This window comes from Anguilla rostrata, chromosome 2, assembly GCF_018555375.3.
Source record: "Anguilla rostrata isolate EN2019 chromosome 2, ASM1855537v3, whole genome shotgun sequence".
In the NCBI taxonomy this organism is placed as follows: domain Eukaryota; kingdom Metazoa; phylum Chordata; class Actinopteri; order Anguilliformes; family Anguillidae; genus Anguilla; species Anguilla rostrata.
The window spans coordinates 49,613,615-49,631,455 of record NC_057934.1 but is presented as its reverse complement, the minus strand read 5'-3'; the positions used below and the strand labels follow the sequence as shown (position 1 = coordinate 49,631,455).

At 43.4% G+C, this 17,841-nt stretch overlaps 1 protein-coding gene across 1 annotated transcript in view; it reads right to left on the bottom strand.

Annotated features, from left to right (window-relative positions):
• The window catches only part of LOC135248297 (multidrug resistance-associated protein 1-like), a 24,383-nt gene extending 6,542 nt beyond the window's left edge, over window positions 1-17,841 (bottom strand). The window contains exons 1-13 of the mRNA XM_064322771.1: window positions 17,484-17,841; window positions 12,360-12,536; window positions 11,815-11,940; window positions 9,616-9,753; window positions 6,274-6,399; window positions 4,137-4,198; window positions 3,753-3,884; window positions 2,794-3,000; window positions 1,827-2,004; window positions 1,552-1,713; window positions 1,261-1,353; window positions 527-730; window positions 163-309 (exon numbers count right to left, since the gene is read on the bottom strand). Coding sequence (XP_064178841.1) covers window positions 163-309; window positions 527-730; window positions 1,261-1,353; window positions 1,552-1,713; window positions 1,827-2,004; window positions 2,794-3,000; window positions 3,753-3,884; window positions 4,137-4,198; window positions 6,274-6,399; window positions 9,616-9,753; window positions 11,815-11,940; window positions 12,360-12,536; window positions 17,484-17,525 — 1,794 coding nt within the window. The 5' untranslated portion in view covers window positions 17,526-17,841. The remainder of the gene's footprint in view (window positions 1-162; window positions 310-526; window positions 731-1,260; window positions 1,354-1,551; window positions 1,714-1,826; window positions 2,005-2,793; window positions 3,001-3,752; window positions 3,885-4,136; window positions 4,199-6,273; window positions 6,400-9,615; window positions 9,754-11,814; window positions 11,941-12,359; window positions 12,537-17,483) is intronic.

The window sequence follows — 17,841 nt, the reverse complement described above, 5'->3', positions numbered from 1 at the left end:
CAACATAGCCAATTAACATCTTCCAAACATCAACACAGGGAACTACCTTTAAGAACTTAATTTTAGTCTTCTAAAATTGATTTAAGCAAAGACTACATTCAGCACAGGTCAAAGGGTAACATTCCACATTAAAATATGGAGACACAGTTGGGGGACTCTCACCTGCATGGTAGTGCTCATGGCGAAGGGCAGCTGGCTGAGGGGAGTCTTCAGTATGTTGATCAGAGCCATGGACACAAAGACCTTCTGTGCATCCAGGACGTTCTTGTCATCAATCAGCACGTACACTCCAAACATCGCAAAGGCAATCTGAGGGGAGCACAGAAGCATGCAAGGTTAACCTCCCTAGACTATGTTCATTTTAATTAACCAACAAACATGTGAGAATAATGTACACTTCAATAGTATGTCCAAATTTACTATAAGAATATTATAATATTACTACAGTATCCTATCTATAATATTACTAGAGTCCTAAAGTGTTATCGTAGGAATGTTTTCATAAGGGAGAGTACATTGGACACACCAGGAAAGATGAGGAGTTGAATGAAGCGATGGAAATGGAATAGAGGATCTGAGATTTCTTCAGAGCCTTCAGTTCTCGCTGCCTGTAGCCCAGGACTTGCTCCAGAAAAGCCTTTTCCCAGGCATAGAACTTGAGGATTTTGATTCCGTTCAGAATCTCGTTCATCAGCTTGATGCGTCCGTCCATGTACTTCATTTGAACTTCCTAGAGACGTGCACACATAGCAAGGAACAGTCAGCCCCAATATGTCACTAAAAGAAGCCATGCCTTCAACTATGAAAACAGCTGCATATCACATAAAATAAATATGTCCTCAGTGCAATTGATTACAGCTGAGCGAGAGAGATGAATATCTGTGAAGTATAAGTCATATCATCAAACAATTAGCAGTTTTGAAATGGGAAAATGCAAAAGAGTGAGAAATGTGGTAAACACATTCTAAAGTATAAGTCTAGTTTAAACTATGGCCAAATGTCTGTTGTTTGTTGAAAAATAAATGAAAAAATAATTATATCCCTTTTTATGGTTATTTTTCATATGGGTAACATTGGGACTTCAAAGAATTATAAAATTCACATCCAGCCCACAGGCCCAGGCCACTTTCTTTCCATGTGTTATCTAAAACAGCTGTGGGACACTGACACACTAACACAGGATGAAACGATGATTTACTACAGGCCAGGCACAAGAGAAACAACAATGTTTCTGATCAGCACCATCTAGGTCTTTGGTACCTGGAGTTTGCTTCTTTTCTTGGCGATAAATCCATTGAGAGGAAAGATGAGGATGACTGTAGTGATTCCTGCCAGGGCAGAGGGGCCTAAGTGCTGAAAGAATGAAACATACAGAAAGTCCTCAGTCTGGGTCTTCAGCAAAGTGCTGCTTAATGAAGTAAAAAAGTCTATTGAATCAAGACTACTGTATGCATGCTCCCATGCGATTACTATAGTTTAACAAGCATTTACCTCATATGTTCTATCAATACTCGAAAGATGAATGTGAATTTTATGTTTATATAGCTCTACCTGCCAGAGGAAAAAAAGACAAAGCGCGATCTCGATGGGAGCCAGCCACACAGCGTTGAAGTACACCACAAAGTCCATGAGCTTCTGTGTGTCGGCTGACACCAGGTTCACTATTTCCCCTACAGTGCAGGTCCTGCGCGCAGCGCTGGTGATGACGAGAGACTGAAACGGCACAGGAGAACAGTCAGCGCGTGCCTTTTGCTCATGCGAACGTTTGCATATTTTGCATATGATTGACTGTGGACTGTCTTTCAGCCCCGGGGTACTGTACGTACCTTCCTGTACACCAGGCCCATCACGGCTGTTTTTACCCTCATCCCCACGGTGAAGCAGCTGTACATGTACTGGTGGTTGAAGACGGACTGGAGACAGGAGAGCAGAAACATCAAGGATGCATAGAAGTAGCCCTTCCACAAGGGGGCGTCCTCATCCCTCATGAATCCCAGCAACAGACTGTGGGGTTGAACACAAACAGGCAGTAGGTCACAAACTACTCTGCAAACCACAAATACTTAACACTGACATTCTCTACTAGGAATAATTTTAGTAACTCCTAGAGATTAGACTACTACTAGTAATCTTGCAATTTCACATTTTAGTGTTTAAAATATATAATAAAACATAATCAAGTTTGCTGCGGGTCAATGTTTAGGTTCTCTGACGAAGACATTGACAAAAATACGGCCTGTTTTTTCATTTGTAGCCATCACATTTCCTGCCTGGACAGTGTTAATGGGATTAAGATTATTACAGCGGCTAGTGGTCCACACACACCAGCTCTGCTTATACAACAGTGGGCTTCTTGTGGCTGCCCTGGACTCACACTTCACTGGCGACCCTCTTAGTGTGGTTGCCTGGGGATGCCTCAGCATTTCTGCCTTTTAGATTTTCCTTGCTGCTGTTGATGTCTCAGCCTCACTGGATGCTGTGGGTGACATTCTCTCTCAAGCTTATGGGCCTCTGCCATAACTGACACTGGCACAGGCATGGCAACACCACACATGGCAACAGAATTATTTATGTTTCAAGACTGGTGGATCAATGGATGAACTGTACACTTTATGTGGTCTTCCTGTCTCATAATGATTTTTTTTTTTTTTCAGCAATGCTTAGATGATTGTTAGAATGACCACAGGTGTAATTGTTCCTCATATAATCCCACCATTGCAGGTCATAATATGCAGGGGCATATGAACCTGCCCCAGTGTGGCGCGGTGGGCCGTCATTGTGTTAGTGTCTCACCTGAGCATCTGTGGGATGGAGAACATGAAGGCATCGTGGATCATAAGGCACAGTGTCCCGGTGAGGAAGTAGGGCCCAAAGTTTCGGGCCAGAGTCCTGAGCAGGCAGAAGCCAGAGCTCTGCTCCTTCTGCAGCTTCCGCAGGAGCTGGGCCTGGTCTGTCAGTCTGGCGCCCAGGGCCCCGCCCGCACTCATGGACTTCTCCTGTCTGCAGCAGGGAAAACAGACAGACGTTTACATTAGGGACGGCCCGGCTCTGTGCCTTCTCCTTTCAAGGAATCATTTAAAACAGACAAAAGGAAAACTTCTGTCAATGTACCTCGTGCTCTAAAATAATACATAGTCAGTTTCCGCCAGCTGTAAAAACATTCTGACCTCTAACATATGAGGAAAGCAATTTACTTGTCAAGTTATGACATTTAATTGCAAAGCTTCAAAGCTGAAGAATATTAATTGGCTTACAAAAGTCACAGCTCCACACTCTATCCTCAGGGGACTTTCTCCCTCGCCATTCCCAACAATTGTTTTACAGCCAATATTTGTATTTCTCCTTTGGCCCTGTTTTCCAACTACCAAACATGAGAACTGAGAGGAAATCTGCACTTCAATTTATGCATAGAACTGGGGTGATGGATAGAGCCCTGGATTCCAGGGAGTGTAAGATCCCCTGCTTTGGTATTACTGTTGAACTTATTAGGAGGTGCAGCGTGTGGGGATAGCGGTTAGGGGGAGGGGATTCTTATCAGTTTCTACAATGAAAATGCAGCTGTCTACATGATGAATGACTGAGATGTGAAACTGTAGGTTGTCCTGGATAAGTGTGCCTTCAAAGTACAGAAATAATGTATAATGACACAGTGCATCAGAGAATACAATGGTAATTGTAGCTTTTTTGTTCACATTCCCTAAGTCAGAAGCAATCCGCAGGACAGACACAATGCCATGGCGTCTGTGTCTTACTGTTGGAGCTTGGTGCATTCTGCAGTCCACTCCTGTTCCAGGTCTGAGATGATCTTGTCTGACGTGTCCTCCTCCCGCAGTGACCACAGATCCTCAGCCTGGAGAGGACTGCGGTATCCCTTAATCACAATGCTGTGGCATAGAGACAGACGGATGGACAAACAAATGAACCAAAGAGAAAAACACTCACTAGAACAGGCTTTTCTGATCAACATATTGCAGATTAAGTTTCAGAGCTCATTTATTATGTCTTCTGTTGTATGTTAAAATATGATTGCAACTGACAACATAAACATCATATTCCCACCTATTTCATTACTTAATTTTCTCATTGTATCTTCTGGTAATAGCATGAAATCACAAAAAAATAAATGACCCTCTTACCCGCTGAACCACCAGAAGAGAATCTTTGACAAGAAGGAGGCGTCCTGCACTGGGCACGGGTTCTGTGGGGGTCAGACCCAGCAGGCTTAAAGGTGGGCACCACATTACGCATCATTCACAGACCAAGAAAAACAGGGCAGCACTAAATTTATTTTAGAAGGTTTTCATGGAACTTAAGGACCTCAAATCTGCAGCTGTTAGACAGAACCCAACACTGTGATGAACCTGCATGGTGTGGAGAGGCAGGAGCTCAACACAGTGACGAGGCTGAGCAGTCTGGAAACACAGGAGCTCAACACAGTGACGAGGCTGCACAGTGTGGAGACACAGGAGCTCAACACAGTGACGAGGCTGCACAGTGTGGAGACACAGGAGCTCAATACAGTGACAGGGCAGCACAGTGTGGAGACACAGGAGCTCAACACAGTGACAGGGCTGAGCAGTGTGGAGACACAGGAGCTCAACACAGTGACGAGGCAGCACAGTGTGGAGACACAGGAGCTCAACACAGTGATGAGGCAGCACAGTGTGGACACACAGGAGCTCAACACAGTGACGAGGCTGCACAGTGTGGAGACACAGGAGCTCAACACAGTGATGAGGCTGCACAGTGTGGAGACACAGGAGCTCAACACAGTGACAGGGCTGAGCAGTGTGGAGAGGCAGGAGCTCAACACAGTGATGAGGCTGCACAGTGTGGAGACACAGGAGCTCAACACAGTGACGAGGCTGCACAGTGTGGAGACACAGGAGCTCAACACAGTGACGAGGCAGCACAGTGTGGAGACACAGGAGCTCAACACAGTGATGAGGCAGCACAGTGTGGACACACAGGAGCTCAACACAGTGACAAAGCTGCACAGTGTGGAGACACAGGAGCTCAACACAGTGATGAGGCTGCACAGTGTGGAGACACAGGAGCTCAACACAGTGACAGGGCTGAGCAGTGTGGAGAGGCAGGAGCTCAACACAGTGATGAGGCTGCACAGTGTGGAGACACAGGAGCTCAACACAGTGACGAGGCTGCACAGTGTGGAGACGCAGGAGCTCAACACAGTGACGAGGCTCCACAGTGTGGAGACACAGGAGCTCAACACAGTGACGAGGCTCCACAGTGTGGAGACGCAGGAGCTCAATACAGTGACGAGGCAGCACAGTGTGGAGACACAGGAGCTCAATACAGTGACAGGGCTAAGCAGTGTGGAAAGACTGGGCTGGTAAACAGGACTGACTCTGGCTCCACGGAGCAGAGAATAAACACAAGCAGATGGGGAGAGGAGGCTCTGAGGTCAGCGGCGGGAGGGTACGTGTCGTCACCGGGAGACGCTGCACACTGCAGTGGTTTGTGCTCCAGATCCCGCCCCCACACCGGAGCTCTTTTTGGGCTGCCATGAGTAACTCTGCCCAGGATGTGAAGGGGACATACTCCAATGGGAGAGGCTGCTGGGTGTGTCGCGGTCTCCCTCTCTCTCACTTTCTCTCCCCCTTCTCTCTTCCTCTCTTGCCCCTCCCTCTCTTTTTCTCACTCATTCTCTAGCTCATCGCAGCCTCACAATACTATAAGAAACATTGGCAGCCTACAGTCTGAACATACTTATCATTTCCGTTGCTCTCCTGATTAATTTCATTAACCATATTTTGGGAAATAATGCATGAGCATGCAGTATGTAGTAGAAATAACATGTTGGGACTGAATGTGAGAGAAAGTGAAGATATGGACCATGCACAACAGCAGTGTGAGTCGTGTTAATGGAAATACTGAAGTTAAATTCCAAAACGCACACCCACTGACACACACCCACAAATCTCTCTCAAATATGAGTTACAGCATTTTATTTTTTGAATCAGTTTTTATTGCTGTAAATTGTCCCACCAGTCTGGTGCAGAGTGCAGAGGAGCATGCATATTCTCCAAGGCCAAGCAGATGACTGACAAGTGGAGACACTCTTTCATTATGAGATGACAACAGCACTGCCGGCTGGAGCTGTCCCTAGCCAATGCTACTCTATGTGTGGTACTGTCAGGACTTTATATCACACAGTATGGTACCAACTGCACTGGGAACCAGTGATATGGCCAGTGCCACTGACAGCCCCAGTTTACACCATTATGAACTAACAGGCCAGTTTCTTCTTACCTTGACAATGATGGGTTTCCCAGAACTTGGGGGGTGGTCAGCAAAACAGGAGAGGAACAGCTGAGCCATTTGCAGGGAGAAATACGAGAAGAAAGCCAAATACCGCACAGCATCTGCTGCGAAGCCCTGCAATGCAAAGTGCTCCATATGAATGCTCTGCCCAACACAAAGCCTCTGATAAAACAGTTCCCATCACATTTCAACAAGATGCTACGGCACAGCAAAGGATGTATGAGACACACCAGGCATGTACCATCCTTCCACAGGCCATATAAATAATCACAGTGTATGTTTTACCATTGTTAATACGCAAGTGACCTGTGTAATGTATTGCTTATGCATTTAAGAGGTCTAAGCACAATGTAACTCATATAAAACCTTTGTATCCATGTCCAAAATAAATAGACATGGAGTAAAAGTACATTTTACTTCCACAAAAGCAGACAATTTTATAAAAGGGTAGGTAGGGGCTTAAACATAACAACAATAATTTCTGTGCGGTTTACTATAAATAGACACAATTAATTTTTATCTCTCCAGGGGCTCTGCTGACATCACAGAACTGATGTCATAGGAGAGAAAGGGAAACATTAGATAAACGCCAGCACCACAGCTAGGGATTTCCCATAATCCCACGGAGTGGCTCTTCACCACATCAGCCGCACATTTCCTGTGATGGCATCCTAACTGTATCCTTCCATTTGTTACACAGAAGTTCATGCACCAGCTCTATGACACATTGGGCCCACAGCAGGATCAGTTACTAATGAATAGGTTGCAGACTCTCGCTAAACTTAACCTCAGAACATGTCAAGAGCAGTGTACACCCTGTTCCGAAACTGTCTGGTGGCTCCTTTTGAGGGGGGTGCTATCTCATTTTTGCTTCTGTCCTCGCACAGGGTATTATATACCACAGTGCATGGCAGTGTGCCAGGATTAATGGCCCCACAAAGCTTATTTTGAATGGTTCAGACAAATGAGAAAACGAAAGGCTTTAATGGCCGCGTTTAAATAAATGAATTCCGCATGTCAAAGTACTGAAGTTTCCCAGTCACGCTAAGACATATCTGCAAATAGAAAATTCATGGTTTTGAAGCCAGCGCACCCGTTCAGGGTGGAGGGGAGCCAGAAAGCAGCATTAGCCATTGCTAAAGAGATTGGATGCCTTGGGTTCACATGTTGTGGCCTTTTTCTGAGGTCTGTGTTTACCCTCTAACTTTAGGTCTACTGCTGCTCACTGTCCTGTGCCAAGACATGTACAGACATGAGAAAACAGGCTCTTTCTGGATGGAATACATTGGCTGCCAGTGAGAGAGAAGAGGACGGAACAGGGGCTGAGCGGATAACCTGACTTGGTCACTGAAGCTAAAGGGGTCAGCTGCTATGTGCGGGCAAGAAATATAGGTCAGTCTGGCATGCTGTAGAAAATGGGTTTTGCAAGTATGAACTTGTTAAACCCAACTGCGTTCCAGAAAAAAGTTTAAATAACATAGTATATCCATGGTCAAATCTGTGCACCGCAATATACAGTTGGATGCTGCACAAATGTCACAATGTTGAATGAGTGCTCTGCTGTAGGGATTTCTAGATTTTGAGTGGATTTGGATTTCTATTAATTATAAATCAACAGTCAATTTGCTGATTGCATTTGGATGGCTGTCCTTGCCCCCTGAGATGTGACAATTCATTTTTGAGCAAGTCTCTTATCTTAGTCTCAAAAACCTTATATTCAACTATGCTGAAGCCTACACTTCAAGGGACATTCAATAAAAATAAAATAAATTATATTTTTGAAAATAGTGTTTTTTCACTGCAGCATGTTTTTAAGACACTGTAAAATTAATTATGTCAAAAATAAAATACTGAAAAAGTTTTTTTCAGTTCAGGAGGATATAAAAACTACATACACTTGTATACTCTGTGTACCGTTTTGACTATTGCAGAAATAGAATATGGTGCAATATACTTGCCTATATATTCACACATATTAGTTAATTTATTACACTGATTCTCAATATTAATAAAACTTGAGTCATATGCTAACTAAAACAGAACATAGTCAATTTGTAAGAGAATAAAATGAAGCAATATTACAGACAGGCCAAACCACTTTATGTGTTTCTAAAACCATGGACCGCCTTAGAAAATCTGTGTAATGTTTTTTTTGTCTGGCATCCGGAAATAACTTGTCAGCCTGTCGTCCTAAACAGCCAGCTCAGGCAGGCGGATGTCGCACGTGCTTGGTTGACCTCTCACGGCCACAGACACCTTGCCATGTTGGCCCGGAACCCTGGCACGCCACAGAATTCTCCTCTAAGTTTGGACACAATTATGCCGTCGGCGGCTGGGCCTGTAGAGGGATGTTTTTGCACCGGATCTGGACTTCGCCGGTTGCCTTGGCTTATCACAGCGGTGATAAAAGTGGTGGTTTCTGGTCTGAGCTCGGAGAGCTGTGTCTCGCCATATACAGGACCAGGCCATTCATCATGCCTGTCGACAGTGTGGGGAATATCGCACCAGGGATTGTGAAGTTATAAATATATACACATATTTATGGAGATGCAAATGTAGGTATTTGCATACAGACACTTGTATTTTAGTGCATATTTGTCTGTCCAACTCAGACACTGATTGCTGTGTCTGAAACAGAGCAAATGAGCCAAAAAAGTAAATAAATTCAGGCGACCAACAAACAGCGGAGATCAGTAACAGCTGTGGAATTCGCAGACGGCACGTGGCTAGTGTGCCCCCCCTCCCCTCCCCGGATGTGCCACCAGCGACGCTACCCTGCTACCATGCAATCTGCGGCTTCGGACAAAAGAGCCACTGTGTAGCAGCGGGCCAACGGTATGAGAGGGTGTGCAAACAGATAAACAGGAAAGACTGGAAGACTAAACACCACTAAATGCCATATTTAAATTACAAAAAAGCATTGGTCATGAAGTGACAGCCACTGGTGGACTAATTGCATTAGTATTATCAAGTTCCTACAGCTATGAATACTATTTACATAACACTCTCCTGTTCATATAATATGAATTATAAAAATGAAATATGTTTGTGGAAATTAGGTCAGTGAGTACAGAAGAAAATATCTGTAATGTCTGAGAGACCGTGTTCCGGCTTTCTTTTTCCAGAAATTATGAAAAGTACAAAACTGTAAGTGCTGCAGGCATAGGGCCCACTCATGCAGATGGCATACCTGCTATGCCAATGGGGTGATAAAAGATAGAAATTCAGGACTGCCATAGGAGCCTTTGGGAGCCTTCTTGCAGTGCAGGGCGTGTGTATAGGAATGGGGGCTACAGATTGGGGACTGTGCCACTGTGTCATTTATCTCACCTCCTCCACGGCCAACTGGATCTTGGCTCTCAGAGGCACCAGAGAACACAGCACTGCCAGCAGCCAGAATAGGAACAGGAAGATGGAAGAGCGACAGCCTCTCATCCTCTCCAATTGAATGATGCAAATCGCCAGGACCTGAGAGAGAGAGAGAGAGAGAGACTGTGACCAAATGCTCTCTGGCATGGATAGCAGCCCAGCACACTTTGGTGTTGATACCTGACCCATCTGGGAGAAACACACAAACCACACTCCTACTCCTGTCAACACCTGCTTGCTGATTGGCCCAAAATAGTGGACAATAAGGATGTTTTTCCGGATTTTTCCAGCAGTGAAGGGAAAAGCAAAGGTGACAGCTTCACTAATAACTAATTTACAGCATTTACGTATTACTAACATCTATACCTTTATGGAATGCAGAATTTTGAAAATGAGAAAACATTGTATATGTGGGCATGTTTTTCCACTAGCAAGTTTATTTGTTTGCTTAATCACTTTTTTCAGAAGTTGCAGAAGACAAAAAATTATATGCTTTTTTATTGATTTGGACATAATAGACCCCATGCTAAATGACACATCTCAGTTAACACATTAATAGTTTGCATCTATGGACAAGTTACATAATACTTAAATTTGGAAAGAAAAACTAGAATTCCCGGACCACAACTGCATTTACATTTTTACACAATCAGCTTTTAATAAACACTGCACTATTTTACACCACTTTTGGTCTCAATAGGAGGTTTCCACCTCCAATCTGTTTGTATCATATTGTACAGTACACACAGTAGCCACATTATGTCCTATAAATTGTGAAAAAAAACTCTCAAATGACGGAAATATCTATTCATTTGAAATTTCTGAGACCCAGTTCGCCATATATTTTTTGATCAAAAGAAAGATCCTTAGTCATGGCAGCTCAGCTCAAAATAAAAGCTTGTAGAAGGAGGATAATACCATGCTACTTAAAAAACCAAACCACAGTGCCGTTCCACCATGACTCAAAATGGTAAAAATGAAGAGAAATGGACATCTGCTTTAAGTTAAAATGCAACAGCATGCTGCATACGCAGTACTGTAAATACAATCTGTTTGTTTACACAACATTACAGTTTATTTGAACTTAATTTCTACTTGAATTTGCCTGTTAAGAGAGACCCCTGTTTTAGAGAGGTGGGTGGAAGTAACTGCATTACTTCAACCTAGCAAACAGAATGTGTGCCTAGTAATTACATGGGCTGTGTGTGGTGTTTGAGAGTAAATGACTCTTTTTGTCATAGGTTACTGGTAAGTGTTGATGTCACACACATACTTGGCAATGATCAGGGGCTGAGGGAGACAGACATTGGTACGTGTACATAAATGCCAATATATGGAGTGAACCAGGGAAAGGAAAAAAAAAAACATGGCTTAACACGACCGAAAGCACAAACATTTTCTGCTCGACGACCTTTGAAGTGGCATAAGCTGTGCCTTACATAACATGAAATGGGGCAACAACCAGACTGTGGTAGGAGGAGAACAGCAAAAAAAAGGAATTTAAAAATAGCTAAATTCAGAAAGTGATAATTGATAATTATGGAGTCTATGACCAGGCAGCTGGAATTCACATTAGTGTCCAGAATAAGTTAAATAGAGAGACAACTTTCACACTCCTGAAAAAGACCAGAACATTTAAAAAGTCTGCTTGTACATTGAATTCACTCTGGTCATTCACGCCTGAACAGTAACTGATATTGACTTTACTGTCTGAGGAGGCAGGTGGGTTGGGAGTCTGATTCTGAGAGAGACTGTTTGCTAAGGAGCCCCATTTAACCTCTTATTGGGAAGCACTGAACTACTGCCTAGACTCTACAAGCCTGTACCCCATCCACCAACATGTCCTCTGTCATGAATCCCTTGTGACTTCTCCACACTATGCTATTTAATTTCCACAACCTTTGTCCATTACTGAGGGTCCTCTGCCCTCTCCTGCCTAACAATTTAGGCCAGAAAAACAACATTCACATGAGTTGCTTCTTCTGAAGACCAGCCGGGACTATCCTGTCATAACCTCATATAGCATATATAGAACCGTGCATTAAACTGGTGAAATTCTACAGGATACAGAACTCCACCAAGGGCCATTGTACAAAGAGGTTATCTGGGAGGCTCTTCAGTACATTTGGTGGACATGCATAAAAATGCTTGTAACTGTACCACAGTCAGGCTGCGGATGATGGGACTGAGCAGGAACACCATGTGCTGCTGGATCTCCTGGTTCCTCTCTAGTAGGATGTAGAAAAACTCAACGAAACCAAAAGAGGCCAAGAGGAATCCGAAGACCTGCGCAAGAGCAAAGACACACAGCTCAGAAAACAGAGTGCTTTACAGTTTGGGTTTTTTAATTTTTATATATGTACATAGTGTAAGAAAAGATCATTTTACTAAAATGAGTAAGAGCAATTATTGAAGGCTGTGTCCTTCAGCTCCATTCATCAAGTTTTGCAGGAATATAGCACTGTGAGGGTCTATTCTGTAAACACTTGCACTCTGTTAATTTACATGTACATAAGTTACAGGCTTTCCCAACACTTGCTAAAGTGTGAAAAATCCTGTATTAAAAAAAATGTGTAGAAAATATCCTGTATCAGGCATAAAAATACACAGCCCTGTATTATTTTATGCCTGATATGGCTGCTGCACTCATGGTGTTGCATAACATTAATGACTTATGCAGTGTACATCTCTTGCGATTGGCTCACCATCTTGGCACTGCAAAGGCAGGAGACACGTATGTGCCCTCGGTCATGGCAGTAGAGATATAGGCAGTAGAAGGGTGCGCACACCCAGAGGAAGATGCAGGGAACCCACACCAATACTGTGTTCTGGAAGCACTGGGTCAGGTCTGGGTTGGGAGTGTACCATGTTCGGTTCCAGTCCTGAAAGAGATGAAGGAAGCCACCAATCCATTAAAAGATCAACAAAACTGAGCTGAATGAACCCTACCCAATTATGTTCTAGTCTTGTTGGTTCTAATTGAAGAAGATATAAACATGCTTTATTAAACATGTCATTTTACAACAGTCAGATGCCGAGAAATATTGAGCCGCTCTGAAAGCTATTCAATCCAGTGAGAAGTCTGGGTAACAGATCTCACAACTTGTTTACTCTGAAGGAATAAAGAGGAGAACCACAATAGGTCAACAAAATCTTGCAGCTCAGTGAGCTGAGTCAGTTTAGGAAATTTTTCACCCTGGCTCACTTCTCTCATGAGGTGGCAGTTAGCATATTGAGCCCGTTATGGGCAGGGCCAAAACTTCATATCCATGAGATGATCCAGAGGTCTGAGTGTTGAGGAAGTGGCCTGATTTTGAGATTGCGTCAGAACGACAGGAGCATGTCAGTAAAAAGACTAAAATACCCCTGAATAACGCTAAACGTTCTGTTGTTTATCTTTCGCCTCCCCTTGTTTACTGAGGGTTTGCTGGCCGCTCTGGAGGAGTGGTGGAAAGAGACGGGCTTTCAGCAGCTGTGAGGTCCTGAGGAGTCTGGGCAGGAAGTGGTTAAAGGTCAGAGCACAGAAAGCTCCCAGACAGACACCCGGGGGGGAGGAGGGGGCTGACCACAATTCATTCCAGCTGCAGAGCCTTTACACAACACCTCCACACACAGGCAGCCCAGCTCGCCCGCTCCTTCAGAGGCAGGTGAGGTTGTGCAGCGCTGCTGCTGGCCTGGTCTGCAACAGCAGTACCACCTCTTCTGTCCCACACACCACAGAACAACAGGCCTGTTTAAACCTGTGCCTCTTCAGGCAAGGCCATTCTGTCCAGCCATGTCCCCCTGTATTTCCATGCAGTATGTGATGTGTGTTAGGTGAGCACCTACTGATACTTCTGATATCTTAATACATGCACTGACCCCTGTTAATTAGTTTTGATGAGCAAGTTTCTACAGAGCTACAAACTCTGCTGCCAATGCAATTTGTGGTCGGAAGAGTAAGTACAGGAAACAGGAAACAGGAAACAGTATTTGAATACTGTCATTTAAGAAAAACCAAAAAAACGGGAATGTATATAGAGAGAAATCAAACTCTTTAGGTTTTCTGAAGCTCAGCATTTATGGTCACTTCATGCTGAAGTGAGCACTTAACCCAATGGTATGGACAAAGCTTGGTCCACCACACAAGGTCATGTGACATAGATAAAGAAATGGATTTCATTGTCCATGATGTAAAAAATCCCATAAATTGAACTCAGTCCTTTTATTTTCATGGCTTTGTGTGAGCGATCCCTGGAGCAGTTATCAGTTGGTTACTGAATCTGCATGAGTGTGACACGTGGGTGGCTGACAGTGTCAACTGGCGTATAACTTACTTTAAAGGAGAATGCTTTTGTTTTTTATGAGGCACATCAATTTGTCTGTGGTGAGCCTCTCCAAGGCCATTTTTAAGACAAATTGTTTAACATTTTAAAGTGTTTTTTAAGTGCTTGTCTTGCTAACTCATCCACTTGTACAGCAGTTGGAGGACGACTCAGCCACAGATTAAACATAGGAGAAAGGATGGTTTCTATGTTCCCTGCACAATTTCATTGTTGTTTTGAGTCCCCCGGTTTTCCAGATGTAACTTCTCTGACCAAATGTATTAATATCCGTATTGTTCTGACATTTGAAATGCAGGAATTTGATATACATTTGAAATGCAGGAATTTAATATGCACGTTGGAGGAGCAACATGTCTCCAAGCATAATGTAAGTATAGTGTCCAACTGGTGGTGGTCATCCCAGTATGTTTATTGTCTAAACACAGTACTTATAACAATGGTATAAACTTTTATTTAAGGATTTTTTAATTGTGGATAGTTCCAGTAAGCTTAAAGGTGTACACTCTCTGATCAGAAACCATAAGCGTTCCTCTTAATTTTTTCATTTAAAAAAACAGGCGGACAAATATGAAGTGTAACCAGTTCATTATTAGATTCTGTTATTTTAAATTCATATAGAATTTATTTCTCTGAAGATGTTTTCTCTGAAAGCACTGTTTTGTTTATGCCAGTTGCAGCTGGAGTTAAATGAATTGGGTAAGATGTATAAGCGAAACAGTATTCAGATAAGCCGCAAGGCGGTTTTGAAGGCTTGGGATCTCAGGGGAAAGTCCCTCAGACTGTGCCAGACATGATGTGTGCAGAGCACATGCTCTATAGAGGTTTGGCAGAATTTCAGGGGCACTTCCAGCAGATGTTTACATCTGTACAAGATGGTCCTCTCATGTGTAAGAGGGGCCTGAGGTCCCTCAGCACACCAGGACAGCAGAGGGATGGAGAGCTGCACGTTTAATTCAATCTAATCAAACAAATCTTTTTATAACAAAAATAGAGCTCACCAATTGATATTGTAGTTCTTGGTTAGCCACCTATACAAGCTCTTTGCCTATGGGCACAGGCAGATAAAATGATGCGGTGTTTTTTAGAGAGCACAGTATTCAAATTGTATTTCTTTTTAAACCGTATTCTATTTTTCACTGGTATATTTCATACCGGAAGATGTTTATATTTGACCATTGCACCCATGGAGGAGGACTGCGGCAAGCCTTTAGACCTGGAATGAGCACTCCTCCCACTCACTTCCCTTGGAAATGAGCATTGCACCTCAGCAGAGTGCTCTGTCTCAGACTGGCTGTGGTCACCCTCTTGAGCGAGTCCAGTCAGTTCACCAGTGCAGCGCCGCATCAGAGTAACAGCTGTAATCAGACTGAAATGATTACGTTTGGTTTTGAGCTGCTTTGCAGTTCTGATCGAACCTGAGGTAGAGCTGGGGAAATTTATGACCGTTTTTCTGGATCCTATTCACAGGACAGGAGACTGCCATGAAGAGTGGTTCCTGCCATTTTCTGTTTTAATCTGGCATGTAGGACCTTGTCACGGTCCGCAGGATCCGCTGTAAAAGGCAGCATCGTTTAAGTGCTGTGATTTGGGGTAAATTCTGGAGGCTTTAGCTTGATTACAGTGAGTGCTCCCGATGTATTTAGCGCAGATGATTTGTGTGATTATGGGCCAAACCTATGAAAAAAATGAATGGACTTTGAATGTCTAGACTGAGAGACTCTGGATGAACCCAGTGCTTGTCTGAGCTGAATTCAGAACCTTCGCACCAGCACTAGGCTAGAAAAGTGAAAAGTCAGCACTGGTGTAGTATTGTCTGGATGAGCCTTTTTGAACAGAGACACAGAATGTGGATGTTTGCTCATGACTTCTAAGCATGCGGATTAGCGACAACTCTCCCTTGGCTGGTCGTAGTGCCCTACACTGTGTGCCCTTAAATCTCTGCAGCCCTTCAGGTTGTGGCCAATTTCTCAGGTTATAGCTGGGGGTCACACAGTAGTACGGTGCCAGTACACCAGGACACATTTCCTAACAGGTCTGCTGTGCAGTGTAAATAAATGCAATGTGTGTGAGTCCTGATATTCGACCCAGCTAACCTACAATGAGTAATGGATTAAATGCTGATTAAGCACTTTAGCACCCACACATTGTCACACAGAACTACTCAATGACAGTTCATATTGGACTCATTGGTAGTTACAAAAAAGTGTTTCTAAATAACCAATTCAACATGAATGACTTGATCGAATACCTTCCTCACCTGATTCATTGGTTACAAAAAACATCAGATAATCTCTAGGGTAATCACAACCTTCCTTATATTAAATACAAATAACCATAATCACCTGCAAAAATCCACGCACAATAAGCTATATTTTCTTATGAATGGCAATTTTTGTTTTAAAATGAATTATACTGCTGGTTAAAAAGGTGACCAGCACATATTTTCAAGTGATTATGCAAAAATATGATCACATTTGGACTGATTCCAGCATATCATTTGTTCTTGAATATGTTCCCTTGGTTCCTGAATACATGTCCAGTTATATAACAAGTAGTGACCTTATTCCTTTTTCACATGCCATCTTGTGCAAACTGTGAGTTTGCACTTTGTTGCTAAGCCTGAAACATTCTCTCGGCTGCTCTCTCAGTCGAGCCAAGTTATGGCTGACTAACAATATTATTTTCTGAGTCACAAAACCTTTAAAAAAAGATTTAATTGTGAATCATTTCCACTCACACTGCCATTGTATTTCACAACACAGTGAGTGATATTCCCGTACCCTCAGAAGTTTTATAGCTGTTGGCATAGTGCATTTATAATGAGGAGCTGTTACTCGGAAGTCAGCAGGTAAACTGTGAGTAATAAGTGCTGCTATTGACAGAGGCAGAGAGGAACAGGAGCTGCTACTGCACTTTAATTATCAGCCTCACCAATGACTATAACTGATAAGAATGTTTTGTTCTAACACGCAGAGACCTTTACACCACAATCAATTAAACATTCCGTGAGACATTCCTGATTCAGTCACTTACAAAAAACAGCAGACTGTCACTAGGACAACCCTGACAGGGTTTATCACACCTAAAATCCTGAAAACAATACAATATATCAGTTTACATATAGTTTACACATACTTTTTCAAAATAAAGGGACATATCAAAGTCAGTATTATTCTGGGACAGTAATACTTTTAGAAGACTAATGACAAATGATAACAGGGTTTCATTTTAGTAAGGGGTGACCAGTAAACCACAATCAAGGAAATATACAATATCATATTCACTGAATGACAAAATCATCAGACGGACCCCCACCTTACTTGAGTTAGAACACAACTTCATAACCTGCAAAATTCAATAAACTATATTGTTTTATTATTATATCCTGTTTAAGAATATTACTAAATGTTACCAAACCTCATTTTATTTTATAGCAGTCTGTTAGTTCTCTGGTGCATATCTTGGTGTGTGGGGTCAGCCCCTGAAGACCTGCAGTACACTCACCCAGAGGGGGTCCAGGCCGCTGTGACTGCAGAAGGCATCCATCCACGCTCCTGTCCTCCTTGCTCCTCTTTCCACAGTAAATCCCCGCTCTTCAAGCCGTACGGTGTGGTGCAGCACGCTCGTTTCGGAGTGTCTGTCTGTGAGTCGGTCTCTCCCTTGTTCTGTGAGTACACTCTCTGTGCTCTCCTCCTCGCCTGCACCTTGCTGCTGTCTGAGCCCCGGTCTGTCAGGCAGCCCTGTTTATGAGTGCCGGCCTGCCAGCTCGTCTCCCCCTATTAGGTGGGTGGAAAGACTTCTTTAGTCTCTCTCTGCTTTCTCCCACGTGTGTTGGGTCTGCCTCAAAAAACCACTGCAACTC